The sequence below is a fragment of the Chelonia mydas genome, chromosome 21 (assembly GCF_015237465.2).
Source record: "Chelonia mydas isolate rCheMyd1 chromosome 21, rCheMyd1.pri.v2, whole genome shotgun sequence".
NCBI lineage: Eukaryota > Metazoa > Chordata > Testudines > Cheloniidae > Chelonia > Chelonia mydas.
The window spans coordinates 11453425-11471444 of record NC_051261.2 but is presented as its reverse complement, the minus strand read 5'-3'; the positions used below and the strand labels follow the sequence as shown (position 1 = coordinate 11471444).

The following is an 18020-nucleotide window of genomic DNA, read 5'->3' as shown; positions in this document are numbered from 1 at the left end:
AGCGGAGCTCCTGGGTTCCCACGTAAGGGAGGAATTCCATTCTGCATCTGTTCTAATGGGAGCAGGATTTGGCCCTAAAATCCATGGGGGCAGGGGAGCACACATTAGGTAGGTAAGTGAAATCCCTTCCGTGGTGGGGGGGACGGTTCATACCCCACCACCACCCTCTCACCTCATCCGTATGCTCTGTGCTCTGCCTTCTCGCAGCCGAAAACCTTCCAGAGCCTTCCTGGGAATGGCTCATTTGTTCCTAGAGAGAAGGCAGGAGCCAGGCCCATGAGAACGTGAAGGAGTTCACCTCTATCCCGGGGTAGAGCCGAGAAACACACGTGGCGCATTTCCTACTAAACTCAACACCAGAAGCCAGCCAGGCAATGAAGAGCCCTCAGTAATGCGCAGGCTTCACGTTGCCGGTGGAGAAATAAATAAATCCCCGTACAGAAATAAACACCCCATGCTTTGGGATCCTTTGAGGCGAAGGTGGCTGGAGAAATCCAGAGTTGGTGCATTATTAAAATGTATTGATTGGTGTTATGAGACAGAGCGAGCGATGGGAGTTAACCCAGCTCATCATGGGCCGCATGGTGACCTAGTGGCTGGGAGGCACACACCTCAAATTGCACCAAGTGGCTGACCTGACCGTGGAAGGGGGGAAGGAAATTAAGCCCCCACACTCCTCCCAAATTCAGGTCCAACTCGGAGACAAACGTCACTATACATACTCTAAACTGGTTTTAGGCTATTCAGATGCCATTGGGATTAAAATCTCTGGTGAACAAGCCAACTATACTGCCCCCTGCTGGCAAGAGCAGAGATGAACCACCTGGAGTGCCCACTGTTGGCAAGGCAAAGCTGATGCACCACAGTGCCCCCTACGGGGGAGGAGAGATGTGAACTACTGCTGACAAGGGCAGAGTCACTGAAAACGGCTGAATGGGGCCAATGGGAACGGGTTAGGGCACTTCTGGGGAGCACAGAGGGGCCCAAACGTCCTTCTGGGTTAAACACCCAGCCTGCCAAAACCAAGGGCACGGCAGGTCACTGGATCTGTGCCGACCAGCCTCCTACAGAGCCTGGAGGAACCCCGAATGCGGGGGCAGCTCATGCTTGGCAGAACCAGTGGGATATGGCAGGAGTTGCCCTGGAAAACCGTAACAGCTCTCTGCTTCTCCCCAGCACCGCCTGCAAACCCCTCCTGCCCCTGCCGCTAACCCGTTACCTGCATGTGAAGGTAGCGCAAGTCTGGCCAGCTGCTGCCTCAGTTGCTCTTCACTGAAAGGAAGGGGGAGTCAAGGTTAACGAGCAAGACACTCCACCAGCAGCAAGAAGCCCTTAAAGGGCCAGTGATTCTCCCCACAGCTGCCCTTCCATGGGCTTGACCCACAGCACAGACCTATGCCCAGAGGCAGGCAGAAGGCATCCCCATCGTGAACCCAATTCCGCAGCACTATGCCATCGGGGTGGTGGCGGGGAGAAGAAGTCCTCCTGGATCCTCCACCTCTCGGCAAGCCTGAGGCTAGCCCCCCTCCAGCCCACTCCGCTGACACCATTCGCCTGGCATGTGCGCCGCGGTCCTTACCCTTTCGATGTCACCCTTTCACGCCCGCTGCAGCAGGTGCAAGCCAACCAATGCTGCAGACTCCTTGCTTATGACCTCTCCCTCCCCGGTGAGCGAGGCACAGAGACGCTCTCCAAAGCCATTTCCAAAAAGGAATGAGTCACCGGCCCACGGCGACATTCGCATTCATCGCTTTTCACCCAGCTGCCAAACGGACCTAGCATCCCCTGGCTACTTAAGCGCCAGCTTCCTTCCAGGAGGCATGAAAACAATGCAGCTGACGATGGAGCAAGAGTGCCATCTGATGGGAAAGCTGCCACACTGCAGGCATCTCCCCCCAGGCATGTTCTTATTTCCTAGGCATAGACCTCACTGCCCTGGGGCAAGGAGCCCAAAGGAATCACAGAATATCAGGGTTGGAAGGGACCTCAGGAGGTCATCTAGTCCCACCCCCTGCTCAATGCAGGACCAATCCCCAACTAAATCATCCCAGCCAGGGCTTTGTCAAGCCTGCCCTTAAAAACCTCAAAGGAAGGAGATTCCACCCCCTCCCTAGGTAACACATTCCAGTGCTTCACCACTGGAGTTGATAACAAGCCATTTCTTTTCCTTAAGAGTGCAGACTGATGTTCAAACACACAGGAGAGAGTCTCTCTCTCTCACACACACAGGTACTGCCATTGCGAGGCTGCCAACCAGGTGTAATAGACAATCAGGGGGGGCAATACACATACCATGCTGCCTTGCCTTACCCACCCATCCCTCGTCACCAGCGAGAGAAGGACAAAGGTACCAAAAGGCGTTTGGCTCAAAGGAAGCTCTCGCATGGGTACGTTCAGACCCCAGCGCAGAGTCTCATCAAGCCACGGGTGTTTAGTGGTTGGAGCAGGGAACAGATTCGAAAACTGGCCGTGGCAGAGGGTGACGCCTAGCAGGTAGAGCCGGGGTCTCCCAGGTTTTATTCCTGGCTCAGGCAAGGAGTGGGTGACCCCACTGAGTGTACCCCCTCACGGGTCAGGCTTCGTGCCTTTACCTCTCCCGGGTTTTCCCACTCCGAGGCTGGATCCTGGGCTACAGCACCCTGCGTAACAACCACACGTACCCTGCAGGTCCAAATGGATTCAGGCACCTGCCGTTCTTCTCTTCAGGAGCCTGGCGGATCAGCAGAGATCGGAGTGACCAGGCAGCCTCCTCAAACCCAAGTATTGCTTACCCTAGCAGTAGAAACAAAGCAGTTAGAGAGTTTTAGAATGACAGGCTGTGTGCAGGTCTGTCTTACCCAACGGCTTACCGGGGCAACCGGGGCAGGCCTGACATCTTCAGAAACCCGCAGCAGGTGCCCGCAGCTCAGTTTGGTTCCATAACACCTCTCTTGAGAGCGCGTGCCCCTTTTAAGCCCTGCTAGAGTGTCATCCCCCACCCCACTGTTCCTGGGCTTTGACACTTCTGGACAACGCCCCCTCCCCTGCCCTCAGACAGGCCCAGCAGGAGATCAGGCCTGAGTCGCCAGAGCCACTGGCTCTGCCCTTGTCCCTTAAAAATCCTCAGCCATTTGCTGAGGGGTGGCTTTCTCCTGCCCGCTTGTTTTTCCAGACAGACTCCTATAAACATAACCAACCTATGCAGACAGTAAACCTCCCAATAACCTGGTCAACAGAGCAGCTCTATGTCCAGGCTCCTGGATTGCATCCCACCAACTAGTGCATGACCTGGGGCAAGCCACAGCCCTCTCTGTGCCTCAGTTTCCCCCTTTACAAAGGGGACTATGTTGCTGCCTTCCTTTGTACGGTACTTTGAGATCTATGGACACACAGCACCTACACAAGAGCTACATCTCTGCTGTATACAGAAGGGAGAAAGCCTCTCAAATGTGGTATTTTTAAAGCTGTTTTTCACCCAGCAATGACTCCCCACTCCTCTGCTTAGCATGGAGTCGCCAGTGGGGAACGAGGGGGTGGGGGATGTTTGAATTCAGGATGCTGTTGCTTTGCTGTTTGGCTTCACACTGTTCCTCAGGGAGGAATTCATTACTGACATGGCAGGGAAGGAGATGAGGGAGATTTCTGCGCCGCTCTGACGCCAGAGTTTCTCTCGGTGGCTCCATTCTCACCATCCTGCTGTTTAACTCCCCTGCTGAAATCACCAGCCAGCCACCTGCCTCAGAGACTCTACCCAGAAAAAGTCCTAGAGACCCCACCAACCATGCATAATTTGGGCTCCTTTAAACTGTGGCCTTCTTCAGGTGCTTACCCTCTGTGTGTCTCCGTTTCCCCATGAGGGTGGGGTAATGATATTGCTCTTACAGAGGGGATGAGAGGATTAATGGCTTTGATTCATCTGATAGAAGGCACTTGTGCGCGTTCCAGGTACCTACTGTTCTGTCTACTTTATGGCTCCAGCTTAATCATAAAGCTTTAATTGGAGGATTTTTTTTTTTTTAATCAGCAGATCTGGTGCGGACAGAAAGGTGGCAGGCTGACAGCCCTGCTTCCTCTGTCTGTCCACAACATGGACAGCCTGGCCTGTGACCAGGCAAGCTCCTAATGCACCTCTGCCCCTATGCCTTAATCAGGGCTAGGAGAGACCCTTTCCCTTGAGATGGGAAAGGAGCTCAGTCTCTGGGACCACCCCAGCAGCTCTGATAGTCAACAAGGGGAGGAATGAGTGCCCCCGCGGTGGTGGGTTTGGCAGCATGGACGTGTCTACTGGGAACTGAGGCCCACCTGACTCATGACACCAAGCCCCCATCACGTGGGAACAACTTTCTCTGCGCGAACCTGGGCTGGATTCAAACGGCCATTGCAGAGGGAACAGGCGCTGCATCCTCTTGCCAGCCACCCTCAAGGATCCAGCTCCAAAATGAACATCTGAGCCCAGCACATGTGTTTTCCAAGCAGCCACTACAGCTGGTGACTTTGCACCCACCCTTTTCCCTTGACAAAGGGGAAAGCGAAGCAGTTTACCCCGAAGCGGGTCTCACGGACAGACGCATTTCCTGGCACTGGCAATAAAAACGGCACATTCTGCAGTGAGCTGGAAATGCAGCAGGAGCCCAGATACCCCAAGGATGGGCACAGGGTAGATACATTCAATGAGTATGTATGAAGAGGAGTGGATAGATATACTGATGAACAAAAGAGGGAACCCGTGGATGGTTGGCTAGACTGATGGGGAGAGAGAAAAAGATGGAGATAGATAAGTATATATGAAGGTAAATGAGTTGGTATAGACAGGTAGTAAGATTTGGTGAGGAAAGAGTTAATCTGTATTGTACAGAAGGGAGCCAAGGGTCTTCTTGGTGTTTTATTAATAGTATTCTCGTTAATAACTTTCCCTGCAGCTATATCGTCCCACTGAAGCAGCTGAGGGTTTACATCAGCGCTTTGTTTTGTTAAAATGTTGCAGAAACAAATAAGCCAGTGTGATGGGCATAGGATTGTTCGGGAGAGGAACATGGTACACCTGGAGGACTACAGCATCAAGGGGGCACGCAGTCAGAGGGGCACAACTGGCCAAAACAATCATTAAAAATAAACTAAGAAAACATCTGGAAGAGCCTGATCTAGGATCTAACCAACAAGGCTCCTGCAAAGGAAAATCGTGTCTCACTAACCTATAAGAGCTCTTTGAAGGTGTCCGTGACCTAGCAGGTACAGGAGAATGAGCGGACGTAGCTTGCAAAGGATACGTTTACATGTACTTGGTCCTACTTCGGCGCAGCGGGCTGGACTAGACGGCATCTCGAGGTCCCTTCCAGCCATGTATTGCTAAGACTATGGGTAAACTGCAATCATGGGGTGTGGCTGCAGCTCACGTAGACCTTTAACCTCGCTAGCTCAGGTACCAGAGCAGAGTAAGCCCTGGCAACATGGGCGTTAGTGTGGGCTAGCCCACACTAGAATGACCCACAGTTCTGGGAGGGGTTGGACAGCCCACCCTGAAGCCCATCCTACCGCTGCTTCGCTGCCCTGGCACCAGAGATCGCTAAATTAAAACCAGCTCAAGTACATCTATACCACAAGCTGCAATCACACCCTGGGACTGCAGTGTAGACAGACCCTTAGGCTTTCAAAGGCTATTAGGGACATTTAGTCATGGGATCAGTGGCAAAGTATTGGCATGGAACAACAGCCCTCCTTAGGGTCTTGTTTAGTAACTTACAGCTCTAAATTAAACACAAAAATCTCCCCTCCAGCCATGAGATGTGCACCGTCCCAAACTCCTGTCAGGTTCAGGTCCTTTCTGCCCGAGCAGGCTACTCCCAGCCCTTCCCACCTAGAGCAACTCCCCTGGTTTCAGGGTTTTCCCTGCAGGAGCCTCTCTCGCTCTGAAGTCTCCCCACAGCCTCCCGAGCTTCCCCCTCCCTCTGCAACTTCCTACTGCCCTTTACAGGGGAACCCCACTCCTCCATACCCAGCTGGTTCTGAAATCCGATTAAACCCCACAGCTCATCCAGGTGTGACAGGCAGAGCTAGTGGTACTGGGCAGGCCAGCTCCAGGCACCTGGATGGGGCCTGGCACTCCTTGAGCAGGACTGAAAATCCCACAGGAAACCACTGCAGCATTTCCCTCAAACAATATTGGGTTGATGCAAGAACACCAGGGAGCTTTGGGGTTAATTTAATCCCAACAAGTGGGTTTAAATCATGCATACAATACAGCAGAGGAGATGTATGGGAATCCCAGTTGTCAGCAGCCAGGATTTATGCAACAAGAGTTGGATAAAGGACTCTGCCACTTCAGTATTAGAGAGGATTAAAGGAAGGAAGCATTGGCGCACGAGGACATCCAGGGACATGTAAGAAGATACAGACCCCGTATTTATCAGATTACGGTTGGTATTGTTTCCTTCGTAACTAGGTTATTGCTTTCATTATAGGGCTATGGCTCTTTATATGAAGCCACTTAATCATCTTCGGAAAGAACTTTGGGAACTATGGATGGAAGCTACTACTTAGGTTTAATAATGAACGAATACGTGAAACTTCTGTGCCTCAGTTTCCCCATCTGTAAAATGGGGCTAATGACCCTGACCTGCTTTGTAAAGTTCCCTTTCCAGATGAACGATGCTTGGCAAGTGCCAAGTATCATTATTCTCCACTAGGGCCCCATTTTAAACATCATCAACATGAGTCGTCCTACTGATGTCAAACAGGACTCAAAGCCCCAATTCTGCAACTAGATCCACAGGGCTGGGGTGGGGAGGGTGCCTGGCGCAGAGCAGAATGGTTTGTGAATAGGATTGTTGTATATTCTGGAAAGATGTGATCTGTGAGTATTGCATATTGCTGAGCATTCTCCCATTGTTAGAATAAATAAGTGACATTTCTGGTGTATGTTTTATAAGGCTTGGAAGGAGTAGCTTTATCAGTAAATTGTCAGTAAACATCAATTTCCCCCTACACACAACCGACTACAAAATATTTCCATGAAAAATCAAAATGTACAGATAGGAAAGAAAGAAAAATGCTGCTTGAAAACGTGGAGTTTGATTTAAGGATATTGAACTTGTATATTTTGACTTGGGATGTTGACAATCTGTTTTTACAGTTATAAAGCTTTCATTTATTGAATTGCAGCATCTACAGTCATTAAATTATTACCTGATCCACCAAACCCCATAGTTTCCCACAATTGTGAAGGTTTAAAAATCAGAAAAAATGCTTTAAAATAAATAGACATTATCCATTGAAATTATATAAAAAATTGAATTCCACCAAGCCTCTTTATAAGGTATAGCTTGGGTATGTGATTTAAGGAAATCTGTTTCATAATGGTTTAAAGAGTGAAAAAGGAAATAAAAAAGCCCACGTCAATCTAACAGTCAGTGCAGGACAGTGTAATGGTATGTTACACAGTGACTTGCATACAAGCCATATGCCCTCAGGCCAGTTGTGCCCAGGATTTGGAAGGACCAAAACCTTGTCTGTGCAACAATTCCTCGCTGATGCTAACACCGGTTCAGCTCTGTGGTATTAGCAACACTGGGATCCCGAGCACCGACCGTCCACCAGTGTTTGAAGCACCATTGTCCCCCAGTCCAGTTCCCACTGAAGTTAGCGGAAAGATGGTTATTGATAACAACGGGAGAGAGATCAGACCCCCCAGGGTCCAGCCTGACAGATCTTAAAAGCCAGCAGCCAGCCTAGGCCAGGCAGCCCAATGTTCTTAAGAGGGGCAGAGCTAGTGTCAGTGCTGGGAAAGTGTCCCTAGAGCAGAGAAGGCCAGAGAGCAGGCGATTTCTAGTGACAATCTAGAAACAGCAAGACAAGCCAGACTCATATGGTAGAGTATGAGACGAGCAAAGCTGGTACAGTGGAGTATGATGATCAGAAATGTGCAAATTGCCTATTCTTACTATTTGCATTGTGGTAGCGCCTATGAGCCCCAGTCGTGGCCCAGGACCTTTTGGTGCAAGGTGCTGTATAGACACAGAACAGATAGATGGTCCCGCCCCAAAGAGCTTCCAACCTAATAAATAATACCCAGCTCTTATCGAGCACGTTTCATTAGTAGATCTCAAAGTGCTTTACAAAGGTCAGTGTCATTATCCCCATTTTACAGCTGGGGAAACCGAGGCAAAGGCTAATACATCTGTAATACCTAAATCTCTCCTCCCAATATCTATCAATCAGTTCAGTGACTACCAAGTACCTCCCCGGGTACTTACCTGTGGGAGCCTGCCAGATGGATCAATATGTAGATTTTGTGGGGTGACCCTACCTTGATTCCTGAACTCCAGCCTGCCGGGGATCTGTCAGTGGAGTGAGGTGGGAAGCTAAAGACAGAGAGAGAGAAGGAGTGCTGCAGAGGGATGACAGCGCTCTCTGGAGCTCATCGGGTGCTGCGCAGCCCTACGGGTGAAAGAGACAGTCAGAGGGGTACCAACACCACGGACAGGCAGTGGAATTCTTCGTCTGGGAAGAAGTCAGCGTCTGAAACAGAACAAGCAGGCAGGGAATGTGCTGATCTGGGGGTTCCTTTAGGAGGGGTTCCCCCTTACCCCAGAGAGACAGGGATTCTGGGTTTGTCCTGCCGTCCCCTCACTGCAGAACCCCAGTGTGATCTCAGGGCCAGACCAAGAACTCAATTCAGCCCCAGCCCGCCTTGGCGTGGGCAGCTGATGGAGGGGAGGGACGGGTCAGGAGTCACCTCCAAACGGTTCCTCCTGCTGGAGCTAGAGAGCTACATCCATCAGCCGGAAGCAGCAGCAGGGTAAGGACCCACACTCCCCTAATGGGGGTTACACAGGGCCCTTTTGAGCAGCCTCCACAACCCAGTCAGACACACAGGCACTCCCACCTCCGTCAAGGCTGATGGGGCTATGGACGAAGGCCTCACATGTCATTTCAGGGGGGCACCCCACAAACCTGTGGGGGCAATGCACTGTGATCTGTAGCATCTCTATGGCCCTGGGAGTCTGTGACAGACACCCCATTTCACACCACACCTGCAACTCTGCCCTCCGCGTGCTAACGCACAGACCCCAGGCCCCCTCTGGGCCTCTCTTGTGGTTAGCGCCCTACAGATCCTCTTTGGACCCGCTGGGGAGTGAGCAGCTCTCTGCCCTCCTGGCTTGCTCTGCCGATGCCCGTTTCCCCTGCTCCCTGTGGTCTCTGTTGCCAGGGGGACATACAGGGCAGCCTGGGTGAGGACCCCAACTCTTCCAACAGCCGCTGTCACCATCCCTTCCCAGCGCTGGGGACCAAACATTCCTCTGAGCCTGCTTGCCCCAGTCCAGAGCTGCCTGTACCCTGACGTGGCCTGTCAGGGTCTCTTCTAAGGCCGTCCCTGGCCCCGCCATTCCCCCTGCCGGCTCCCCTGCACCCCGGGGCAGAGCGCTGGCACACCCAAGGCAGACTCCTCCAGGGCTGCATGCCAGATCCCTCCCCTGCCCAGCCTTGGCGCACTGAGCCACTCCACCTCCCTCATGGATAAACCCTGCAGGGAAGGGGGGGGCCAGCCTGAGAGAGCTGGCACTCTGAAGGGGCCCAAGCCCAGCCCTGCCCCTTGTTGCCAGCAGAGAGGCCGGAGAAGGTCTGAGCTTTGGGGTGCCCCCTGAGAGCTGCCCTGTAAGAGACACCCTAGAAGCCTGGAGCCTCAAGGCAGGCCCTGGGTGTGCACGGCAGATGACCCCCTGCCCCCAAGTATGCCCCCACCCAGAGCCCTGCGCCCAGCCTCCCCTCCTCGCCTACCTTCGAGCAGGTCTTTGGCTCGGGGAGGAGTGACCGTCCCCTAGAACAGGGCTTTGGAGAAGCAGGCAGTGGAGACGGTGGGCCCCGGGAGAGCTCCCTGCCGCTGCAGCGCTGTGCCCAGTGGGACATTCTTCTGCTGTGGGAGCATCTGTTTACGGCTGCTCCCTTCCCACAGCCTGGCTTTTTCTCAGTTATATACACAAAGCTCACCGCCACTCTGCCCCTCCCCTGTCAAGCCCACAAGCCCCAGGCAGGGGGCAGGCAGGGCGCTAGGCAAGCTAACAGCCCTCTAGCCCCTTCCACCTACTGATCTCCAACCACTTGGCAGACTAATGAACTAAGCCTGACAATGCTCCCCCCACCCTCACCCCAGAAGGGAGCCAACTGATCCATTTCTGACAACTGGGGAAAATGAGGCACACAATACCTGACCCTAGACAAGTCACTTCCTTTCTAAGTCAGTGGCAGAGACAGGGATCAAACCCAGGTCTGCTGCTAGCCCTTTGCTCCCACCACAAGGAATCGAACTCCTCCGAGTCTCAAACAGAGAGAAACGCAACATTGTCACCCCCACGCTCTCAAGTGGCCCCTGTTCCCCTGCACCACCAGGTCTCTCTCATTGTGTATGAGCCAGTCTTGGCGTCATCTGATCCCAGCTCACTCCTCTCCGCCACCAGGGAGAGACCCTCCTCCCCTGCAGCTCCTGCCATGCAGCCTGCGACCTCCCTGTTTCCCTCGGTCACCTCAGCGGTCCATCTCGTTTCAAAGCTCAGCTGCAAACTCCTCCTTGCACCTTTGCCTCTAACGTCTCTCATCCCGGCTAGCGTTCGATACAGGGGAGGGTGAGTAGAGGCATCAAGCGCTGGACTGGGACTCAGGAGACCTGGGCAAGTCACTTCCCCTCTGTGGGCCTGTTTCCCCAGATGTAACACTTGCCCCCGGTAGAAATGTTTAGGTAACAACCAAGCCAGGGCCCATTGTGCTAGGTGCCGTATAGTCAGTACCAGTCCCTGCCCTAAAGGACGTACAATCTAAAATATACACTTGCCCTGCCTCACAGGACTGACGTGAATCTTAGTTCATTAAGGCACTTTGCAATCTTCCCACAGAAGACGCTGGAGCGGGACAAGGCGTGGTCATTTTCTGGGGCCAAGCGTTTGGTGCCATACCATTCTATGGCACTGTATCAAGACAAGGGGACTCCAGGCAGCAGGCAGGGGGGCTGCTGGGGGCTGGGAGGGGGGCTCAGGCAGGGTAACGCCAGCTGGACCACTCCTCCACCTCCTTGAGCTCTCCTCCCGCCGCACCCAGCAGACTCAGTGCTGTTCTGCTTGCTACCGAGAATGACGGCCCAGTGGCTCTGCCAGCGATTGTCTCTGTGGCCTTGGGTAAATCCCTTAGTCTCTGTGCCTCATTTCCCCCCAACTGGATAACGAGACGGACCTACCTCCCAGGGGCCGCGAGGATGCATTCGTGCTTGGAGCGTGCTCTAATGCGGTCAAGGATTAAGCATTCGTGCAGATGCTGGGGCAGAGCAAGACGTCTCCCAGTCGGGCCAGGCCGCTCCGAGAAGCTGATCTCAGGCTTGCTCTCCTTGGAATGTGCTTTCGCTGCTCCCAGCTGCTAAAGAAGCCCCTTGTTTATAAGCTGCATTGCCGCCTTGTAAACACTGCGCGCTTGCGATGCTTTCGGCTCCTTCCAGCCGTTTGCCAGCAGAGCTCAAACCCCTTCAGGAAAGGGCTTCTTGCCCGTGGCAAGGGGAAGGGGAGAGCGGGGAAGCGCCGCACCTGGGAAGGTGAGTCACTACTGCCGGGTCGCGGGGGAAACCGTGGTACCGACCCAGCATAGAAATGGTGAGGGAAGCCAGCTGCTGTCTCCAGAAAACTGGACATTTGTCTCCCAAGGATTTCATTAGCAGGAGTCAAGATGTTTATACTGCAGCTGTCTCCATAGTAACCCCATATCGTCCCCCCCCCCCCAGCATTGCACCACTACTGCCCCCACTGTACAGTAAACCCAGCTGTCCCCAGCAAAGCAATGCAGCAGGCCTAGTGCACCCCGCCCCCCCTCATTTCGCCCCATCCCCTGCCACAACAGGCCCCAGATTTCCTTTCCCCTAGCACTGCACCTGCCCTCCCTGTAACCCCCCACTCTCTTGCCAGCAGCTGCCCCAACTGATCAAATCCCATTGCAGCCCACAAAGCAGCTTGTTCCCTTAATAAGATTAAAGCTGCAGTCTGGTGGATGGCCTTAGGAGCTAAAGAGGAGTAGCTGCCCCCAGGCAGGAGAGAGAGACCTGTGCAATCTCAGGGCAGATACAGCCCTAGAGCACACAGTCACCCAAGCCTCCCGGCCCAAGGGGAGTAGCAACTCCGCCCTTTCTGAGACTTGCTACTGAACTCCTCGGACTGTAACACTCAACCCTCCTGGTGCTGCTGCAGGGGGAGGAACAGGCCAACGGCTCCCCGGATGACCAGCCAAGAAGTATGCAGAAAGATCACGCTGTTTGGAGGGTGTGTCCACACAGTAGGCTCGGCCCCCTCTTCCGGCTCCTCTGGAAACGCTCACTGAGGTTCTGGCTGCACCTCCTGATCTAGGCACACCCCAGCCCCGGCCTCACGAAGTCGTGGGACCTTCTCGGCTGGTCAAGACGTCCATCCAGCACTGCAGGAGGACGACGACGGAGGACAGGGGGTGCTCTGCAGCTGTGGGGCCTGTGTCTGTTCCCTCATTGGATCACACCTCCAGGCTGAGTTCCTCTGTGGCGTCCCCTGACTCCCTAGACGCCTTTGAGCGGCAGTGGGCACTGCCTGGGGTCCCCTGTTCAGTGTCCCCCTCTGGTTCCCTGATTTTTAACCTCTGGACCTCACTCATTCCCCTTCGTTGTCCCCAGTACTCAACTGCGGCCTGGACTTGGCAGTTCCTACCTCTTTAGTCGAGGGGCTGGGCCTTTACTTTTGGACAGGCCTAGACCCACCTGTCCCAGCCCTGCAAATAGTACAGTAGGCTTGGTGTGTTATTGCCAGACAGCCACACTGAGAACCCTTACAGGTACACATAGGTATGCACTGAACCCATGCTGGTGTGCTTGGCAGCGGGGCAGAGAGCTTGCTGAGCTGTGCCCACATCCCCACCTGCCCACTTTGCAATGGGGAGGCAGCAACAGCCCAGGTAGCCGGGCTCCCATTTACACAGTCCTCCAACTCCTCTCCACAATCCCCTGTCCCTGTATCTTCTACCTACTCGCTTACCACGTGCTCTCCATGCCCCAGAAGCTGCCTGCCGGTTAAGACAGTTCAGATTGGCTCGAGGCGCAAATTTGGATCAGGCTTCCAAAACAACCTCGATGTTCAGACCTAGATTAAGGTTTCAAAACATCCCGCGAGGATTGGGGTGAGGGAGGTTACTGCTTAAACGCCACACACCCCACCCAGAAAAGCAGGACTGCCAGAACATACTGAATTCTTAGAGGAAGTAACCCCAGAAATGTTCTTAAGGCCCTAATCATAAAAAGACCTACTCTTATGCACTGGAAATAGGCCCATTGACTTATCTGCAAGATCATGGCCTTCTAAAGGCCTGTTAACCCTTCCAGGTTTGGATTGTCCGTATGGCACCTAGCACAGCTGGGCACTGGTCATCATTGGGGGCCACCCGGGGTACAGTAATACTAGTAATTAGTAATAAAAGCTTAGGAGGGTTTGTGATCGATAATGAGGGTTCATCACAATTAGAAAACATTTTTGAGATGTTTGAGAGCTGAGCAGAGCTATATGAGAGCTAAGTATAATTACTGTGGGTGGACTGAGATCTTGCCTGGACATTTTGCAAGGCATAATTGTCAAGTTTCACCCCCTTCTTTTCATACTCTGAAGTCTTTATTGAAAGCAAGATTTCTCCCCACCCTCTCCCTGTTCTCTCACTCTCTCCTTTCTTTTGATGTTGATGCCTTAGGGTCACACCAACTCTGCATTAGTCCACTATACAGTTCAGAGAGCAACCCAGCCCCAAGAAAGAAAATGCAAGTCATCTCCCAGCACATAAGCCCTTGCAATATTGAACCTCTCCGTACAGCCCTCCTTCGTCATCAAGTTTTTGGAGAAACTGGAGGCAAGGCAGGAAACATCTGACAGATGCCAGATCATCCACGGGTTAGGGCACTAGCATGGGCACGGAATAGCAAGCAGGGGAAGGGGTCTGCAGCTCAGGACTGAAGTGCATTATTAGACAAGTGGGTGAGAGGAAAGATGGCCTAGTGGTTTGGAAGACCTCAGTTCAAGTCCCTGCCTTACAACCAACCACTGGCAACCTTAGGCAAGTCACTTAGGCTCTGCGTGCCTCAGCTCCCACTGTGTACAATGGAAGTAGCCCAGCCCTCCCTCACAGGCATGTTGTGAGGACAAATACAGGAAAGATGCTCAGGCATTAGGGTGAGGGGAACCAAGTAAGTACCTGAGTTAGAATCCCAAGATCTGCAATAGGCAGAAGCCAAGTCACAGGTGCTGTTGATAAGCAATAAAATAGAGCAGCATAACTCTTTATGAATACTTTAACACCTGTGTAGTGCTTTTTACCTGTAGCTCTCCGCATTTTCCAGTTGGCTTCTATACATGGACATTAAACATCCATCTTTAAAATCTAGTGCCTGGCTGTTTTAAGGCTCTTTCCAAAGGTTGGTCAATATCATTATCCCCACTTTAAAATGGAGAAATGGCAGTAAAGAGAGAGATCAAGTCAATTACTGAGGAGTCAGTAACAAAACTAGAGAACAGAACCCAGGAGTCCAGACCACCCATCTGGCTCCCTCACCACTGAACTCTGTCTTCTCTAATCCATTAGCAACACAGTGAGATAGGTTAGACACAAAAGGTAAGATTTAGCAAAAAAATTGTCTAGTACAATTTTAATTTACATAAAAAACTTAAATATTCACTTCCTTAGGAGTTGCAACCAAAGGAGTACATACTAGGGCACCAAAGTGAGAAGGGCTTGTTTTCATGATCCAATGTGGAGGAAGAGCAACAAGTAAATAGATAATCTTAAAGAATTCAACACAAAGAGGAGGTCAGCTAAGGGTAACAACAATGACAGATACACCAGGATCGAGAGATTTAACTGAAGGGTCAGGCGTTTCAAAGATGGAAAAGAGGGGACATGACCGAAATATATAAAATAGATGGTTTAGGGAAAGTAAGTGGGACACCCTCCTATAGACAGACTTTTTCTTCGATGTCCAGTGTCGTGGAACCTGTGGAACTCATTGCCACTGTAGACCACTTTGGCCGGATCAGACATTTGCATGGATAACTGCCACAAACACAAGATAGGATACTCACTGCAGTGGTTCAGAGCTTCTCTCCTCCAGCTGAGAGTAGAGACAGCCTCCTTTCCATCCCCCCACCCCAGCCCCCCAGGGCTCAGAGCAGCAAAGGGACCTGGCATGAGAGTCTGCCTCCCCACACACCCCAATACCACAGGGGTGCAGAGACACCTCCATATTGGCGGGCAAGAAAGACCAAACATCCATTGACTCCTGAGCAAACCCCTCGGGGGGTTTCAGTTCCATGCAGTCCATCCCCCAGAGACAGCACCTTTGCTATTAAGGTTGTTGGATCAGGCCTTACCCACACTGTTCGCATAGGGGGACCCTAGTTGTGAGCAAGAAGCCAAAAGGTGAGGGCCCAGGTTAATGCACATCAACTGCTTTTTTAATTGTATGCCTGTTAAAGCAGAGCTAAAGCAGGCCATGAACTCCCCAGTACCATGCTCCATCCATGAGCTGAACTGCTGGCCCGGTCCTGCTGGAAGGGTCAAATGTTATTTTTGCAGCACCTAGAAGTTGCATCAAACACAAAGACAAACCCTGTCCCCAAGCGCTTACAATCTAGTAATCAGTGTGGCGTGGGCACGAAGGGGGCATCTGCTCTAGCTGCCTCTGAGGATTTACAAAGCCCAGCATTGAAATGAACAAGAGATGTTCCCACTTGACCAGTACCAGCCCGGCTGGCTGGTTGAGACCTTATAGACCAAGCCTCTGTACTCTGCTCTCTCAGTGCCTTGGGTCTAGTAATAAAGATTTCCCTTTAAAGCTTGCTTTAAATCTAGACATAATGGAGCCTGCCCCAAACGAAAGCATTAAAGCACCCCATGCAGACACACATTCCAGCTAAGCATCATTAACAGAGACAGTAATAACCTGAGAGAAGACTTCCACAGGCTCCCTCAGGCATGAGCAGCAGCCGCTTTCTCTGGATTCTGGGTTTACACGCCTCGAGCTCCGCTGAGAGATCTACCACCCCCTTAACCGATGCAGCCTGCTACGGTCACATCTTCCCAGGCTCCCTTCAAAGCTTCCTTAGCCTGCTTGCAAACAGGAATAACTGTGATGATGGGGGATTATCCAGTCCTTTGCTTGCAAAGCAAGCTGCTCAGACGGCAGTGGCTGCTGATGCTGCAGGCATGATTGGTTAGGTCTGTGCAGAGGGCATGGCTCAGCAACAAGCAAGAAACAAGCCAATGCACCTTATCGTGGCCCTCAAATTCCCCAGCTGGCAACTATCTATTAGCCATCACACCTTCAGCAACAGCCCCTGTAAAACAAGCAGCCAGGAGGAGAGAGAATTTCAGGATTAAGAAGGTTCCTAGCAGACCCATAGGAAACGAACCCATTCTCTTTGCTCTTGCTTGGAATTTCAGGCCTGAACAAAATCTCAGCTCAAACTTCCCCAGAACAGCTAAGCGCCATCCGATTTCCCATGACTGCAGACGCCACATAATTCTGACACAAAACCTGAACCCGAGGCACAGGGGCATAAACCATACCTGAGCGAGTACTTGCCACTGAAACGCAGCCACGGCCAGGGTGGAACAGGGCCGCTGTTTTAACAGTTGGGAGCAGGAAGTGACCAGTACTGTCTAAAACGAAGGGGGACTTGAGGTAGACAGAATGTAAACACCCAAACTGAAGTTTGGCCAGAATAATGGAGCCAATACCTTTAACCCTTTGGTGAGAAGACAGGATCACAGCCCACCGCCACACAGCTGTAGTCCTATATCCTTTTTCTAGGCTATCAAGTCAAAAGCCCTATGGGAATAGTAGGTAGTGACACACTAGGTTAACTGTCAAGGTAATGACTGAACCCTGCGCCAGCCTTTTACCACGCCGAAAGATAATCCCCAAGTCACCATGGGAGACAGCTGACTGCTGCTCTTGCCATATTTTCTTTGAGCATTGAAAGCTCATAGGATGTCAGTGCTCAGCTCAGGCCACTAGCTGCCCACTGAAGCCACTAAAGGATTTCTGAAACTATCACAACTCTTACGAGAAGGCATACTCTTTTGGCTCCAGGAGACTGGAGTAAACGTTACTAAGCAGGATCTGACGTCTGTCCTTTTAAAATAAAGGAATTGTCTGTATATCAGCAGGAGAGAATTGCAGAGCTGGTACCTCCTCCCTCTGTCAGCATGGTGCTGTACATCCTGCTCACTAACTCTTGGAAAGTTAGAGAGACTCCTGAGAGTGTTGGAAAGATTAATAGGTCTTTTTTTGCAAGTGTTTGGCAAGCACTGATTCTCCCCCTGAAACCCCAAAAAATGAATAAGGCATTTTGTTCCTGTGATGGTGCTTCAGTATATTCTGCAAATGAAGGTGAAGATTTATTAGTGACCTGATGAACCGCAAAAGCAGAGTACAGATCCCAGGAAAGGGGATGGGATCAGGGACTTGGTAATAGAACATGAAGATTTCACCTGTGGGTTTCTACTCACCTTGTTCCAAAGTGCAGGTTGGTAGGGATCAGGTTCTCAAAACTAACTGTTGCTCCGTAGCTTGCGGAATTGTGCTCAGTCCAGTTTTAAGGAAACGGGTGCCATTATAAAAGTCACTAAAAGTCTTGAGTAATTAACCCCATTGTTGGCAGTCTCAGCCAAGCGAGTCCAGCTGACTTTTGCCATCTGTACGTGAGGTCTCCTCCAAAATTCAAACATACTGGCAGAGCCAGCTGAGGAGAATCTTCTTTGACTAGCCCTTCTGGTCCTGTTCTCTGTGGATATACAGTGTAGGGCTACCTGCCATCTTTCTCTCCTTTACTGAGTGCAGGTAAAATTGTTTCAAATCATCCACAGACGTGGATTTTCTGCATGCTTTTTCTTTGGAAAAAAGCAGGTGACAGGCCAGTGAAACTGGAGGTGCAGTTTTGAATTCAAATATATCCAGTGATCCCTAGTAATCCAAAAACCCACTAAAACGCATTAAAAGATCAATGACA

At 51.7% G+C, this 18020-nt stretch overlaps 1 protein-coding gene across 15 annotated transcripts in view; it reads right to left on the bottom strand.

Moving 5' to 3' along the window:
* LOC114020316 (inositol 1,4,5-triphosphate receptor associated 2) overlaps positions 1 to 18020 on the bottom strand; it is a 32445-nt gene that overhangs the window by 12136 nt on the left and 2289 nt on the right. Inside the window, exons 1-6 of one of the 15 annotated variants that reach the window (XM_037884943.2) lie at positions 15950 to 16121; positions 11201 to 11376; positions 8282 to 8412; positions 2661 to 2772; positions 1220 to 1272; positions 173 to 250 (exon numbers count right to left, since the gene is read on the bottom strand). In XM_037884943.2, coding sequence (XP_037740871.1) covers positions 173 to 250; positions 1220 to 1225 — 84 coding nt within the window. In that variant the 5' untranslated portion in view covers positions 1226 to 1272; positions 2661 to 2772; positions 8282 to 8412; positions 11201 to 11376; positions 15950 to 16121. Of the gene's footprint in view, positions 1 to 172; positions 251 to 1219; positions 1273 to 1579; positions 1797 to 2591; positions 2622 to 2660; positions 2773 to 8228; positions 8413 to 9753; positions 9895 to 11200; positions 11686 to 15949; positions 16122 to 18020 lie in introns of those variants that run through there. The other 14 variants (XM_037884944.2, XM_043533748.1, XM_043533750.1 and 11 more) reach the window with 14 other exon arrangements.